This window comes from Furipterus horrens, unplaced genomic scaffold (genome assembly GCF_987537825.1).
Source record: "Furipterus horrens unplaced genomic scaffold, mFurHor1.1.pri manual_scaffold_13, whole genome shotgun sequence".
NCBI lineage: Eukaryota > Metazoa > Chordata > Mammalia > Chiroptera > Furipteridae > Furipterus > Furipterus horrens.
The window spans coordinates 42791915-42808806 of NW_028327183.1; the positions used below are offsets into that span (position 1 = coordinate 42791915).

A 16892-nucleotide genomic window follows, 5' to 3' on the forward strand; every position below is an offset into this window, starting at 1 on the left:
GCCCACCAGACAGGGGCTCCCTGAGGCCAGGGCCCGGCTCTGACTCGTGTCAGCACAGGCCTGGGCCCCAGCAGGTCTCAGCAAATGTTTGGGCACCTTGGAGCCGCACGCAGGACACCCGGGCTCCTGCCCCCTCGCCGTGATGCGCACCGTCCCCTGGGCCCGCAGAGTCCCTCGCGCCCTCACCTGGCCTCTCCGGCACCCGTTACACATCGTTCACACCATAGAGCCCCCAAGCCAAGTCAAGACAGCCACCTCTTTTTGTAAGTAAAGGGTTATTGGGATGCAGCCCCCGTTAGTATATCTATTTATGTGTTACCTGTGGCTTCCCTCACGCTGCAACGGCACAACTGAGTAGCTGTGACAGGCAGTGTCTGGCCCGCAGAGCGGGAAGCAGTTACAAAAAAGGTTTGCCGACCCTTGGTTTAGATTTCAGATCAAGCATTACGCTCCCCTGGGGACACTTCCCCGGTGTTCCTCCCTCCTCTGGGCGTCGGCTTTGACGCTGCCCTTCGCTGCCCCTATGAAGGCGCTTGTTGGCCTTACATCCCGGTTGTCTGGATTTGCCTCCCTTCCAGATAAGGAACTTTGTAAGGACAGAAACCATGTCCGACCTGGGTCCCCAACTTTGCTCAGCACAGGGCTGAGTGCACAAAAGACAGGTTTAGCCCCAGCTGGTGTGGCTCAGTGGATTGAGAGCCGGCCTGCAAACCAAAGGGTCGCTGGTTCGATTCCCAGTCAGGGCACAGGCCTGGGCTGTGGGCCAGGTCCCCAGTTGGGGGGTGAGTGAGACAACCACATACTGACATTTCTCTCCCTCTCTTTCTCCCTGCCTTCCCCTCTCTCTAAAAATAAATAAATAAATACTTTAAAAATTAAAAAAAAAAGAAAATAAAGAAGGCACGGGTTTGCTGAATGAGTGGATAAAATGCACATAATTGTCCTCCAGGCAAACTCCTATCCATCCCTCAAAGCCTACTGCAAATACCCGCTCCTTGAGGAAGCCTTTGTTGACTTCGTCAGATAGTTCTCACTCTTCCTTGGGCTTTCCTGGCCCCTGCCTTGGCTGTGTCCTGTCCCAGTGGACACCCGGTGGCCCTGCCGTCCCTCTGCACCCTTCCCCACATCTGCAGCCAGGTTGTCACCACTCCCACCCGCAGGCCCCAAGGCGGGCCCCGCCCCTACCTTGCCCGCATAGTGCAAGACGCTGAAGTCGGCCTGGTCCCGCAGATGCCTCGGCCGCTGGAACTTGGGGTGGCCGCCCTGCTCCTGGGCCACCTTCTCTACGAAGGACCTGTCCGTGGCCTTCGGGAACCAGCACTCCTCGTCCAGCAGGGCCAGGAGTCCAGGGGGGTTGGCCTGACCGTTGACAGGAAGGGGAGAGTAGGTCAGATCCCCAAATACTGGACACTTAGGTTGCGGCTGGTTTTTAGTGTTTGTAAGCGACACTTGGACGGAGAACCACAGTTAGTAACAGCCAGGATTAGCCCCGTGGTTGGAGCCAGGCCCTGTGGCGGGCGTGTCCCGGGGCCTGATCTGCTACCGGTCACACAGACCTACATCGTTTTCTCCACGTAACTGATGCGGAGGCTGAGGCCAGCTGGGCGAGGGGCTGGCTCCTGGCCTGGAGGGGGCGGGGTGAGATGGCGAGGGCTGCGAGGAGGGAGTGGCCACGGGCTCACTCACCGGCCGCTCAATGAGGTCGATGCAGGGCTGCAGGTCAAGGCCGAAGTCGAGGAAGGTCCAGGGGATGCCCTCGCGCTGGTACTCCTCCTGCTCCAGCACGAACATGGTGTGGTTGAAGAGCTGCTGCAGCTTCTCGTTGGTGTAGTTGATGCACAGCTGCTCGAAGGAGTTCAGCTACAGGGAGGAGGGGATGCGTGAGAGAGGGGACAGGGGCCTGGGGGGGTGGGCAGAGACCCAGAGACAGGGGACAGAGACCCAAAGAGGGGGGCACAGGGACCCAGAGAGAGGGGGACAGGGACCCAGAGACAAGGGGACAGAGACCTGGAGAAAGTGGGGCAGGGACCCAGAGGGAGGGGGACAGAGGCTGAGAGGGAGGGGGTGAGGAGGGCAGGGGCACAGAGGGAGGGAACAGGGCAGCGTGATGGCGCCCTCAGGCCCCAGCGGGGCACACAGCACAGACCTGGAAGATCTCGAAGCCGGCGATGTCCAGGATGCCCAGGAAGGAGGCACCCTGGCGGGGGCTGCGGTCCAGAGCCCGGTTGAGGCGCAGGACAAGCCAGCGGAAGAGGCGCTCGTAGGTGGCCTTGGCCAGGGCTTCGAGGGCGAAGTCAGCCTGCATGCAGATGGGATGCATAGTGAGGGTCCAGCCTGCACATGAGTGGCCCGGCCTGTCCGGGCCCCCACCATGGTTCAAGATGACATTAACAGCAGCCCTCCATTCCTCAGCCCTACTGTGCTCCAGGCACTGCCTGAAGTCCTCAGGGCTCATTAGTTCATTAATCCTCTGCCCTCCTGACCCCACTTCCTGGAACAATTAACATAACAGTTAAGAGGGTGGACTCTGGACCCAACAACCTGAGTTTGAATCCTGCTCCTGCCACTTAGAGGCTGTGTTACCTCAGGCTGTGAATAAACCTCTCTGTGCCTCAACTTCTTCATCTGTAAAATGGATCCTAATAGTAATTCCCCTGAGAGCAGAATCACGGCCAGTGTGACCTCCAGTCTCTGGTCCTTGCCTCCCCTATTGTGTCTTCTTCATCCCAGGGCCTCGAGCACCCGGCCTGGGGCCCAGCAGAGGCCTCTGCCCAAGAGCTGGATCCTGAAAACCACTAGCCCATGTTAACTTCTTTCTACCCCTAGCCCTGCCCGCTGGTCTGAGCCACACTGTCATTGGCTTGGATTATGGCGGCAGCCTCCTCCCAACTCCCTGCTTCCACCTGCGCCCCTGGGACTCCACCCTCCATGCAGAAGACAAGGGGGTTTTTATAAAAAAACAACCTGAATCAAATCGCTCCCTGGCCTAAACCCTCGCTGGCCTCCTGCTGCACCCTGAATAAAACTCACCTCCTTAGGGTGGCCCCTAAGACCCTGCGTGATCTGTCCCCTACCAACCTCTCCGCCTGCAGCCTCACCCACCTCCTTAGTGTTCCCATCTCGCCAAGCTTGTTTCAACCCCAGGGCCTTTACATAGGCTATGCCCTCCACTTTGAACGGTCTAGGTCTTGGCTGGAACGTGACCTGCTGGGAGAGGGCCTGCCAGACCCCCCCCCAACCCCCTCCTTGGCAGACGGCACCCCTGTCGACCCCTGTCTACAAGCATCCTGTTAATCTTCGTTTATTAGGTTTTCTTACTACAGCCTGAGTTCCACGTTTCTATTGCTGCTTTTATTCCCGGTGCCTAGTCCGGAGCCGGTAACTGAGCAGCCAGCACCAGTCTGCGTGAGCGAGCGAGGAAAAACGGCATAAGCCACTTCCTAGACGCCGGAGTCGGAGGGCGGCGGGAGCCCGATACCTGCCCCCCACCCCCCGCCACACCGCCCACCTGCTCTTTGGTCTGCGCTTTCTGCACGTAGTCCCGGCCAACTTTGATGCGGGGGGTGAGCAGGGCGCGGGAGAAATCCGTCACCCCGAGTCCCAGCAGGCGGCAGAGCTTCTGGGCGGCTGAGGAAGACAGGCATCGAGGTGGGTGGGGTCAGCGTTCTGTCCCAGGACGCGGCTGCCCGGCCTTTCCCCCCGGAGGCTGCACAGGTCCTACCAGTGTGCGCATCCTCTGGCCCGCAAGTCTCCTCTGGGACCCCCAGTGGGCGAAAATAATCCCGGGTGAGCCAAAACTGGACTACGGGGATGTTCATCACCGCATTGTTTACAGTGGACATGACCAGGAAATAACCTGAACGTCCAGCACTTGGGGATTGGTTAGAGGAGCAGAGTTCATCCATTTGAATGGCTGTTCCACCCTCATTACGTTGGAAACTCATGACATGTTAAACTGAGGCGTGCATTTCATGATACGTGTATTTCACTTTGAATCAAAGAACGGACTGTCTTTATACTGTTCTGTCTGTCAGATTTTTCCCCATCCAGCTCATATTATTTTATAATAATTAGGAAGCAGAACTATTTCCATTTTGATTAAAAAAAAAAGAATATCAACTATAATCCTGCTTTTGAAAAGGAAAAAATATACACATATGCAAGCACAGAGGCCAGGAGGAGATGTGCCCAGCACTGATGGCAGGTCTCTCCAAGGCGCTGGGACGACCGGGGACCCTGTTGTCCCCTGTTTGGCAGGCTGGTGTTGTTCAGACTTTCAGCAGGGATCACATATTTTTATAACAGAAGAAGGGTGAGAAAATGCTGAAGACTCAGCGAAGGGCAGGGAGTCAGAGCGGCCCGGCCGGGAGGGGGTGCTCTGTCTGTGGGGCAAGGGATGCAGGGTCACGGGGCTGGGCAGCAGGCCAGGGGGTGTCACCTGTGTTGTCTGGCATGGAGGCTTGGTCGGTGTTTCGTTCTCTCTTCAGGATGATGTTGCCGAACTGAAGGACCGCAGAGACCATCCGCAGCATGGCTAAGGGGCGGCAGAGGGGGGGGGGGTGGAGAGATCACTACGGCTCCAGACACTGTGTGTGGTCTTCACTGTCCCTTCAGAAATCTAGCTTAAAAATCCCATGTCAGCCCTGGCTGGGGTGTGCAGTTGGTGGGAGCATTGTCCTGTACACCAGAAGGCTGCGGGTTCGATTCCCGGTCAGGGCCCGTGCCTAGGTTTGGTCCCCGGTCGGGGCATGTACGGGAGGCCACTGACCGATGTCTCTCTATTCTCTCTCTCCCTAAAATCAATACACATACCCTCAATCCTCGGGTGAGGATTGAAAAGAAAAAATCCTATGTCAGTTTACAGCATCATCCTGAGCTTAAAATTCACATGTGACACTGGGCAGGACTTAAAACACATGAACAGATAAGTGAATCCTGTATTTTGTGTTCGAGGTTCACGGTATGACCATTCAGTGTCTGCTCACACTGTCTGTTTCATGAAATGATGCCGATAAGACTTAGAAGAACTTTGAGAATGGATGAGCGATATGGAAGGATTTCTGAACTATCAAGTGAAAGGTGCGAGGTGCAGAAGGGTGTTCATGGCGTACTCTGTGTACAAAAGGCAGAAAACAGGAAGGACAGTTGATTCTCGTCATCTGCAGAAATGTTCCACAAAGTCACCAAGAACACTGACGTAGTGACTGCGAATGAGTGCTCCTAAGGGGACATACAGGGTTTGGTTCCTGTGAGCCTCTGGCCACAACGTTTTCATCGACTGATCAATACATCACTTTGTTTTACGTGTGTTTCTGCTTATTTTTTAAAAAATATTTTGTTTATTTACTTTGGAGAGAGGAAAAGGGAGGGAGATAGAGAGGGAGAGAAACATCAGCTGGCTGTCTCTCCCACGACCCCAGCTGAGGACCTGACCGGCAACCCAGGCAGGTGCCCTGACCAGGAATTGAACCGGCAACCTTTCAGTTAGCAGGCCGGGGCTCAATTCACTGAGCCACACCAGCCAGAGCAATGTGTGTTTCCATTTAAAGACACCTCATTGATAGACAGAGCGGGACAAAATTATGTTTACAGTTATTTATATGGAAAATAATATAATTAATAAACAATACAAGAATAAAGTCCGTGTTGCGCGTACTCACAGCTGTACACCTGCTTCTGCCCCTCCCCGGGGGTACACTGTTGCTTCATTCACATTGAACTCATAGCCAGCAGCACTGTAACGCCCGCCTGAAGGAAGCTCATCTAACATGCGTATTTTCTCCGTAAGGCACAGTCCAGCCGCCCTGTGCTTAGGAGTGCTACCCTGCACTTCGGCGCTATGCTTGGAAGGCATTATAGACAGAGAATTCACCATCACAATGAAAAAAAGCACAAAAACGTGAAAAACTCCACCGACCACACAAAGGACACTGGTGTACAATACGAGAGCTGAAACAAGACGGCTGGGCAACCCCTGTGAGTGTGCACTGGGCAACTCAAGCTCCCCCCCCACCCCCCACCCCCCGCTCTGTGAATGACCTCAATGACCACAAATGCAGGAGTATTGGGGTTACAAATAAATGTGGGTGGGGGGGTAATTCCCAAGAACAGAAACCATGAATGAGGATGTACAGATGTCCCCCAACGTATGATGGTTCAAATTAAAATCTTTCAAATTTACAATCATGGTGCCCCAGCTGGTGTGGCTCAGTGGATTGAGCGCCAACCTGTGAACCAAAGGGTCATCAGTTCGATTCCCAGTCAGGGCACATGCCTGGGTTGCGAGCCGGGTCCCCAGTTGGGGGCATGCGCGAGGCAACCACACATTGTTGTTTCTCTCCCCCTCTTTCTCCTTCCCTTCCCCTCTCTCTAAAAATAAATAAATAAAATCTAAAAAACAAAAAATTACAATGGTGCCAAAGAGATACACCTCCAGCAGAGACCATACTCCGAATTTTGAATTTTGATTTTTTTTCCCCTAAGAACCAGCTCCCAGTGAGCCACCTGATCACAAGGGTAAACAGCCCATAGTCTAAGGGTGCTGTGTTGCCTGCATTTTGGGGGTACTGTGTTTTGTGGTTTCCTGTCCCATCATGTCTACAAACACCTGCCTGTGTCTCCTGCTTCTGGTGAGAAAGCAATTACCCTTGAGATGAAACTCAAGATCACTGTCCAGCAGGAAGGCAACAAGCCACAATTACATAAATCACACGAAGTGTTCGAGACTTGATTACAAAATAGCCTTTGTGTTAGATGGTTGGGCCCAACTGTAGGCTAATGCAGGTGCCCTGAGCACCTTTCAGGTTGGCTAGGCTACGCTATGACGTTCACACTGTGTTAAGTGCATTTTCGACTTAGGACATTTTCACCTTACTGTGGGCTCATCAGGAGGTGAGCAGCACATCCATGCGTCTAAGAGTATCTGTCTGTATTTCCTTGTCTGTGCAGAGCTTCTAGAAAGCGTGTCAGAAGGGGGCAATGCTGCCCCCTAGTGTACGTCTCAGAAACGTGTAGCGTTTGGTTGACATAAAGATGGGGGTCACTGAGGCAACGTGTGGGGTGTTCCTGGATGTCATCGGGAGTGAGGACAGGAAGCAGACGTTCCTCGGGACCGCAAAGAACTGTCCACATCCCGTGTGACTCCTAAACGTCCCATTGCACAGTCACATCGTGAAATAATGGTCTCTAATGCTCAGACACGAATCCCAACTGTTTTACGTGTAAACACAAAAGGATTTGGTTTTTACACACAGTGAATTTTCCAGGACGGGAGCCACTGTGCAATCCGAGGAAAAACTGGTGTTGGTTTTGTTCAGAATTTTCTTCAGATGCGGTCAGCATTTCAGAACCCTCTCGCTTCCCACCGCCAAGCCGCGCGTGGCACGTGAGTCGACCGCGTAACACGCCTACACCAGGCTGGGCTTGCGTCCGCTGCTTTCACGGGGGTGCTACAGATGGGGCAAGCACCCAGGCGCCTCATCAGCCGCCAGTTCTAGGGCAGTCTTCACGATTTACGGATTGAAACGGACACTGATTTTTTTCTTTTTTTTTCTTTTTTACGTTCTCCATGCCAGGTCTTGTTCCAAACACAAAAGAACTGATTTAAGCTTCATAAGAACTCAATGAGGCAAGTCCTACAATAGCATTTTACAGATGGAAAACTGAGTAAAACCCCCACTTGACAGATGGGGAAACCAAGGCACATGGGGTCATGAACTTGCCTAGGATCTTCGAGCTCATAAGCGGCAGGCCTGAGATTCGAACCCGGGCAGCCTGACTCTGGGGTCTATATTCTTAACGACTGTGGTTCCCTTTGCCTCGTCCCTTTAACGTAGAATTCTAATGTAAACACGTACACAGAGCACACACACACAGAAGCGCACAAACCAACACTTCCTGCTCAGGGAGTCTTGACAAAGCGAGGGCAGCTCGGAGCCAGCGCCTCGCCGCCCCCTGCTGGCCACTCACTGAACTCGGATGAATTTCACAATCACAGGGTTGCGTGGAAAAAGCCAGACACCAGTATGCATACGGTATGGGTCTGTCTGTACCAAATTCAAGAACGGGCGACACAACTCCATGTTGTCAGACCCCAGAATAATGGTTACATTCAGGGGGTGCCGGTGATGGGAAGGGGCCGGTTATACCCGGCGTTCCCTGGCCGAGGTCCTGAGCTAGACGCTTACAGTCTATGGTGCAATTTTTGGTGCCTGCGCTACCCTGCTACGCAGTTTACTTAGAGAAAGAGGGTGGCGCAGAGGTGAGGGGGGTGTACCCTCCCGGGATACTCCTGCCAAAAATGTGTAACCGAATCTAATCGTGAGGAAACACACCCAAGTTTGAGACAAAACAACTGGTCTGTAATCTTCAAAAGTGTCAAGGTCATGAACGATAAAGGCAGACTCAGGAACGGGGCCAGACGGATAGAGACGGAAATGTGATGACTAAACTCAACCTGTGATCCCGGACTGGGGAAGTGTATGTGTGTGTGCGTGCGTGTGTGTGCACGCGCGAGCACACACATAACTTAAAAAAACGTTTTTTCTTTGCTAGAAAGCACATATGCCATATTGGCATATGGTCTGTGAAAAACTTTTTTTTTGTATAAAAGACATTATTGGGATAATGTGGTTTTGGGATTAGAAAATAGTACTAATCGTGGCAATGTTAACTTCCTGATGAGAATACTGTGCTGTGACTGTACCAATGTTCTTAGGAAATACACACGGACAGATTCGGGGGGTGGTAGCTGAATAATGCTAAGATGCCCACATCTGAATTCCTGGAACCTGTGAGGGTCACCTTGCAGAGCAAAATGGACTGTCTGGCATAACCAAATTAAGGATTGTGAGGTGGGAGACTAGCCTAGATTATCGAGGTGGGCGCTGAATGTAATCATAAAGGTCATTACAAAAGCGAGGAGCCGCCCTGACCGGTGTAGCTCATTGGGTTAGGTGTTGTCTGGCAGAGCAAAAGGTCGTGCCAGTTTGATTCTGGGTCAGGGCACATGCCCGGGTTGCAGGCCGGGTCCCCAGCTGGGGGCGTGCGAGAGGCAACCATACATTGATGTTTCTCCCCCTCTCTTTCTCCTTCCCTTCCCCTCTAAAAATAAATAAAACCTTTTTTTTTTTAAAGGGAGAAGCCATGTGAGCAGAGGTTAGCGATTCTCTCTGAAGACAGAGGAAGGCGCCACATGCCAAGGAATTCGCGCAGCCTCTGGAAGCTGGAAAAGGCAAGAAAATGGACTCTCACCTGACCCTCCAGAAAAAACCCTGATTTTTGTCTACTAAGACTGATTTTGGAATTTCAACTTCAGAACTCTAAGAGAATAAACGTGTGTTGTTTCAAGCCACTGAGTTTATGGTCCTTTGTGGCAGCCGCTTTAGGAAGCTAATACAAAAGGCAAAAGGGCACCTCATCTACGCCCCTATTTTCACACGGCTCAGTAATTAGAAAGAAAAGAGGATAAAGCACATGTGGCAACTGGGGAATCTGGGAGAAGAGTGTGTGTTCCTGCATTCTTTTCTGTAAACCTGAAATTATTCAAAATAAAAAAGTTTTTTAAAAAATACCCTGAAAACAAAAGGGGATGTCACTGGCCTGAGGGCTTGGACAGGCCTTGCTCTGAAGGACACACAAGAAACCGATAACAGATGTGGCCTCCTGGGAGCTGGGGACACTTGAATGATTATACACCTTTTTGTCTTTTTCAGTTTCATACCTTTTGAAATGTAAGGCCTAGTACAGAAAAAAAAAATCACTGTTAAAACAGGACACAGTTCCTGGAATTAAGAGAGATTGTAGTGCACAACCTTATAACTATACTACAAACTAAACTGTACACTTTACAAACAGCAAATTCTATGGTATGTAAATTCTATCTAAAAAAAAAGTTGGTATAGTTTGCAGGGCAAGCTGGGTGTGCAAACAAATATTAATTTTTCCTCTCCATCTCCACTGACATCATAGCTCCTGCCTTCACCACCCCTCCTCCGTGGCCTTTAAAATAGCTTTTTACAGTTGGCTTAGGAGCCTGCGCTGGTGCCAAGCACTAAGATGAACCTGATGCCTGAGGAGTTGGCAGTTGGCTCTCGCTGCTGACTTCAGACCAGCCGATGGTAAGCAAGCCCCGGCCTGTGGAGGCCTGGGGCTGGCAAAGCTGCTCCTGCCTCAGGTGAGGGGAAACCTGCTTCCCTGGAGGTCAGGCTCCGGCTCAGCCTCTGACGTAGCATTTATGGCGCCATGCAGGCAGATGGACAATGGAGGTCCTGCCTGGGCTGGCCCCCAACGCTCTCTGCCCTGCCGCCCTGTCCCCGGCCCCAGCTCCAGAGCAGCAGTGCAGAAGTTCTGCTCAGTGGGGAGGCAGGCTGTAGGAACGGAGAGCTGAGCTCCATTTATCTCCCTAAAAAGTCTGACTTTACTTGCAACAGAGAGTGGAAAAGTTCAAGCTAAAAAGCATTTTGATAGACAGTAAAGATTTTGTTGTGAGGCAGTTAGAGAAGATGTGTAGCGTTGGAATAGCAGTGAGCAAAATGGTGGATCAGTTAGAAGTTCAGTAAAGAGACTCAAGGAAGACAGGGAGACAGGTCAGAACTGTCGTGGGCTTGAAACAAGCTTCAAAGACTGGCTTCAGCAACTTGCCTCTGCAAAAGGCCTGACTTTAATCTGATCAAATTGTGGAGCAATATACACTCAAAAGCAATGCAGAAAATTCTATGTTGTCATAAATGCCCAGTTTCGGCAAAAAATTTGCAAGATATGCACAGAAATGTGAAAGTGTAATTTATACACAGGAATAAAAGCAGACAAAAGAAACTGCCTTTGAGGACAGCCAGATGTTGACTGGACAGAAACTTAAAAATAATTATTACAAATGTGTTAAACTAACAAAAGGATATAACATTTAAAGAATCAAAGGAAGGTATGATGGCAGTGTCACATTAAATAGAAAATATCAATAGAGGTAGAAATTATTTAAAAGGACCAAATGAAAAGTTTGGAGTTGAAAAGCAAAACAAACAAAACGAAAAATTTACTAGAGGGGCGCAAAAGCAGATTTCAGCTGGCAGAAGACAGAATCAGCCAACAGAGAGAAAAAGAGGAAGAGAAAAATATAAACGGAGCCTCTGAGAAATATGAGCCACCATTATGCTTAATGGTAACATCAGATGAAGGAGAGAGAAGGGACAAGAAAAAGTATCTGAAGAAATGCGACCACCCATCAATCTATATGCTATACAAATACAAAGATATACTATGCAAATAACAAACACAAGAGAGCTGCAGGGGCTATGCTAATAATAAACAAAATGAACTTTTAAAAATGTTACTAGAGATCAAATAAAACATATTATAATAGAAAGGTCAATCCGATCAGAAGATATAACCATTATAAACATATAATGAGTCGGGCAGAGCCTCGGAATACATTCCCCAAAATGTTTTTTATAACATTAGTCTATACATTCAAGAAGCTCACCAAGGTCAGTCCAGAGAAGATAAAACACAAAGAAATTCACCTTCAGATGTATCATAGTCAAAATGTTGAAAGAGAAAATTTTGAAAGCAGCAAAAGAGAAATAATTCCTTGCACACAAGGGAACCCCAATAAGTTTAAAAACTGACTTCCAGTCAGAAACAATGGTGACCACAAAGGAGTGGGATGGCCATATTCAAAGTGCTGAATAAAGAAGCTGTCAGCTAAAAATATTACATCCGGCAAAACTATGTTTCAAAATCAATGGAGAAACTAGGACATTACAAGGCAAACAGAAACTTCTAGCAGACCCAGTGAACAAGAAATTGTGAAGGAAGTTCTTCGAACTATCAGCAAATGGCACCATACAGTAGTTCAATTCACAAGAGAAAACAAAGAGCTCTGATGAAAATAATTTCATATGTAATTACAAAATACCATATTAATGCACATTTGTCCTTTCTTCTCTTAACTGACTTAAAAACAATTACTGATATACAGGATAGGGCAAAAGTACATTTACAGTTCTGAGTACATGAAACACAGAGTTTATTCTCATATTATCACTTACTAATTATTCTATTATTTTCCACACAAACAACTGTAAACCTACTTTTACCCCATCCTGTAGATATCTAAACACATGTGAAGATATAAATTATATATATATATATCTAAACATGTATCTATTACATGTTGTATATCTAAACATACATAACACATATATCATACGTGCGTGTTTGTGTTCTTGGACCTCTAATCTACAGAAAGAGCCGTGTACAGCAGGAGGCGGGGACAAAGCTGCACACTTCCCAGTAACAGTGGGCGGGACAAGGGAGCACGGAGAGGACACCAGGTGGCAATTTGAATTCACAGAAAGAAAGAAAACAAAATTCTTAAATAAAGGGATTAATACAACAAACTCCATAAAAGTACTTGCTCTTCTCTATTCTCTCAGCTTCACTAAAATACACAGAACTATAAAAAGTCATAATTATAACAATGTACTGATGGGCATGGGCATGCAGCATAAACATTATACATCTACATATACATGTAACAACAGCACAAAACACAGTGAGTAGGGACTAGAATTGTACAGGTGCAACATTTCTACATTTTGCTGGAACTGAGATACTATAAATCTGAAGTAGAGTCTGGTAAAATCTATAATGGAGACCTAGAGAAGCTACTAAGAAGCTGTCTCAAAAAATATAGATTAAAAAAACCAGTAAAAGAATTAACATAGCACAATAAAAATATCTGCTTAATGAAAAAGAAAGCAGTAAAGAAGAAAGGAAGAAAAATGATATGAGACATGGAAACCAAAATATCAGACATAAACTCTATCAATAAGCGTACCATGTGTGAAAGGATTAAACAGTCCAATTAAAGGAGAGAAAGACTGGATAAAAAACAAGACCTAACTGTATGCTGACTAAAGGAGCTACATTTTAGACCCAAAGGTACAAACAGGTTTAAAGTAAACAGAGGAAAAAGATATACCGCGCAAAGAGCAACCACAAGAGCACGGCAACGGCTGTACTAATAACAAACATACTTTAAAGCAAAGTGCTACACATTATAACGGAACTTATTATAATGAAAAGGTCAATCCAACAAGAAGATATAACCATTATAAATATATAATGAACCTAACAGAGGATCATAACACATGAAGCAAAAATTGACAACACTAAAAAAAAAAATACACAATTCAACAATAATTATCGGAGACTTCAATATTCCTCTTTCAATAAAGAGGAAAAATGAGAAGATGCGCAAGGATATAGAAGACCTGAAAAACATTATAAACCAAACAGACCTAACAGACAGGCACAGAGAGGTGTTCAGCAAGCAGAATACATCTTCTCAAATGCACATTCCCCCGTTCTCAAATGGAAAATTCCCCAGGATAAGCCATTTGGTAGGCCATAAGGCAAGCTACATTGAATTTTAAATAACTGAAGTCCTATAAAGCACATTTCTGACTACTAGGGAATTAAATTAGAAATTAATAACAGAAGGAAAGCTGGAAAATTCTCAAATAACTGAAAAATAAACAACACACTCTTAAATCACCAATGGGTCAAAAACATCATAAGAGAAACTGAAAGCACTTTGAGACAGACGAAAACAGAAACACAGCACACCAAAACTTACGGGATGAACAGCTAAAGCAGAGCTTGGAAGGAAGTTATGACTGTAAATGCTTATGTTAATTTAAATTCTTTCTCTAATTCTCCACCTCGAAAAGCAGAAAAAGAAGAGCAAAGTAAACCCAAAGCGAGCAGAAACAAGGATGTATAAGGATTAGAGTAGAAATAAATAGGAGTAGAAAAAACAATAGAGAAAATCAGTGAAAGCAAAAGATGGTCCTTTGAAAGCTCGACATTCACAAATCTTTAGCCAGATGAACTAAGCATAAAGGAGGGGAAAAAACTTGAACTACTTAAGTCAGAAGTAAAAGAAATAACATCGCCAATGCCATTGCCAAAATAAAAAGAAGTATAAATGAGTACTATGAACAACCATACGCCAACAAATTACGTAATTTAGATGAAATAGGCAAATTTCTATAAAATTGATGCAAGAAGAAACAGTAAATATGAATAGGCCTATCTAAAGAAAAGCTCAGGGATATTAGTGGAATGAACATAAAGTTGGGCCAGGTGGATCAGGCCGACTTTATTAATTTAGGACCACTAAGCAGAGATTCTGGACCTGACGTTGTAGCTCGAGGGGTTAGAAAGCATTCTCAGTTAGTTTGGTCCGTTGGACCAAAAGGGGATGCGCACTAAGTGAAGGTGAAACATCGAGGGAAATTAGCCTGTTAGAGTGGGTTTGTCATGTAGGACCTGCCCACCCATGCCAGGAGGACCCAAAGGACGCACTTCTCACAACTGGGAAAAATACATGTGTGAGGGGAGCTCCAGGGTCCTTGAATAGCCCTGGGGCTCCTCTTTTCTGTAGTGAGAAGTTACAGTGAAAGCTGGGGCCACTGAACTGGGATCCTTCATCGCAGGAGGGCTAATTGCGTCTTGGAATGGCAGGGGCCAAATAATGGTCCTCACCGGTCAAAGACAGAGGGTGGCGGAGCCAAACGCATCACCAGGACAATCTCATTCACAGACGCCTTTGGCTCTGGCTAGTGGATCATGGTGCTCCTGGAAGAGAAGCAGATGAGCTGTCTGTTTGGTTCTTTTGAAGATTTTCACTTATTTGTTTTTAAAGAGTGGAGAAAGGAGGGAGAAAGAGAGGGGAAAAAGATGTGAGGGAGATACATCCATCAGTTGTCTCTCACACACACACCCCAGCCAGGGACCTGGCCTGCAACCCAGGCACATGCCCTGACCAGGAATTGAACCAGCAACATTTTGGTTCACAGGATGACACTCAGCCCACTGAACCACACCAGTCAGGGCTAACATGGGCAGTCTATTAAACTCCTACTTAATCTATATAAGCAGAAGAGTCCTAGGTCAAGTAAGCAGAAATATCAATTGAATCACCAACACAAAGAGTCATGGCTCCTTAACTGTGTTCCTCACTGAGCCAGTCGGCAGACCCCTTGAGGAAGGACCCCAGTACACTACCCAAACTGTATACTGTTAATTTTTCTCCTGCCTCTCCCCCAAGGCACCTACAGTCTTTCACCCATGTAACCCTGCCGTGGGGAAAGGAAAATAATCAGACTCGGGAAATTCCTGGCCCCTGCCATTCCAAGACGCAATTGGCCCTCCTGCAATGAAGGATCCCAGTTCGGTGGCCCCAGTTTTCACTGTAACTTCTCACTACAGAAAAGCGGAGCCACAGGGCTATTCAAGGACCCTGGAGCTCCCCTCACACATGTATCTTTCCCACTTGTGACAAGTGTGTGGTCGGCGCGGCTGCTCGGCGAGGCCCGACGGCCCGGTCCGGCGCGCTGCGCGGCGGCCGGCGGCGGCACCATCCACGGCGGGCTCGGGAGACGGAGGCCGGGCTCAGCGCGGGCTCCCCGGCATGCCCCGGCCGGCCGCCGCCTCAGAGCCGGGCCGCGTACGCAGGGTGGCTCCGCAAGCGCCGGGATGCGGGCCGGGCCTTCCCTCGCACCACGGTGCTCCGCTGCACCGCGCGCCCGGGCACCTCCGCCCCGTGCCCCGCGCCCCCAACAGAGCGCGCGGTCCCTGCCGCCCGGCCGTCGCGGGCCCATGGACGCGGCCTCCTGGGCCCGCTGCCTACCTGCGCTCGGGCCCGCCTCTCAGGTGCCGGGCCGCTTCGGGTCCCTGCGGTCGGGGCGCCACCAGTGTCCCGGGCGCCCCGCGGCCGCAGCAGATGCTACTGGAGCCTCTACGCACTCCCGGGGCGGGGCAGTCTGGTGGGCGGGCGCAGGGGAGGAGGAAGCCAGAGGGGCAGTGATCGGCGGCCCTGTCGGCCAATGGCAGCGCCGATCTTCGCCTACCAAAGGAAGCCCTCGGCCAGTGGCAGCCAGGGGCGGGGACAAAGGGCAGGGCGTAAGGTCACTTGCCTACGGTGGGGCGCGGGGATGGGGCCTTCAGGTTGGGTGGGCTGGTGTGGGGCCAGCAGAGTACTCCCAGCAGCGACGGTGGCGGAGGCGGTCGGTGTCAGCGCCCGGAGCGGCGCCGTCCGCGGTGGGAGAGCGGGGACGGCGGCGCCGGGAGCGGGAGCTTGGGCGGCGGCGGAGGTGCTATCGACCACCGCCTCTCCGGCCGCCCCCGCTCCCATCGCCTCCGCCGCCGCCGCCGCCGCTCCGGCCGCTGCCACCGATAACACCTCCGCCGGCCGTCCCCGCTCCCACCGCCCCTCCGACGGCCTCTCCTACCTCTGCCGCCACTGGGGCCGGGGTCGGCGGCGCCTGGAGCGGGGGGTGGCGGCTGTGGGACCGTGGCCGGCGGTGGCGAGAACGGGGGCTGCGGCAGTGGAATCGGGGCCGGCGGCGGCGGGAGCGGCGGGAGCTGGAGCTGGGGTGACGGCGGAGGTGCTATCGGCGGGAGGGCCCGGAGCGGGAGCGGCGGTGGCCGATAGCACCACCGCCGACGCCCCAGGTCCTGCCGCCGCCCCAGCTCACACCGCCGCCCCAGCTCCCGCCGCCGCGGCCCCCCGACCCCATCCTAGCGCCGCCGCCCCGTGTCCCAGCGCCGCCGCTCCGGGCCCTCCCGCCGATAGCACCTCCGCCGCCGCCACCGGGTCCCGCCGCCGCCGCCCTCCGGGTCCCACCGCGGCCACCCCCGGGTCCCACCGCGACCGCCCCACCGATCCATCGCCGCCGCCCCCGCCCCCGCCGACCCTCAGACGGCCTCTCCGACCTCTGCCGCCGCTGGGACCGGGGGCGGCGGCGGTGGGACCCGGGGCGGCGGCGGTGGGACGGGGGCCGGAGGCGGCGGCGCGAGCGGCGGCGGTAGCTGGGGCGTCGGCA

At 50.7% G+C, this 16892-nt stretch overlaps 1 protein-coding gene across 1 annotated transcript in view; it reads right to left on the bottom strand.

Moving 5' to 3' along the window:
• Positions 1-4534, bottom strand: part of LOC149994781 (myosin-14-like) — a 40295-nt gene extending 35761 nt beyond the window's left edge. The window contains exons 1-5 of the mRNA XM_090259086.1: positions 4439-4534; positions 3509-3627; positions 2147-2299; positions 1687-1860; positions 1186-1359 (exon numbers count right to left, since the gene is read on the bottom strand). Of these exons, the coding sequence (XP_090115212.1) occupies positions 1186-1359; positions 1687-1860; positions 2147-2299; positions 3509-3627; positions 4439-4532 (714 nt within the window). The 5' untranslated portion in view covers positions 4533-4534. The remainder of the gene's footprint in view (positions 1-1185; positions 1360-1686; positions 1861-2146; positions 2300-3508; positions 3628-4438) is intronic.
• Between the last annotated feature and the right edge of the window lie 12358 nt (positions 4535-16892).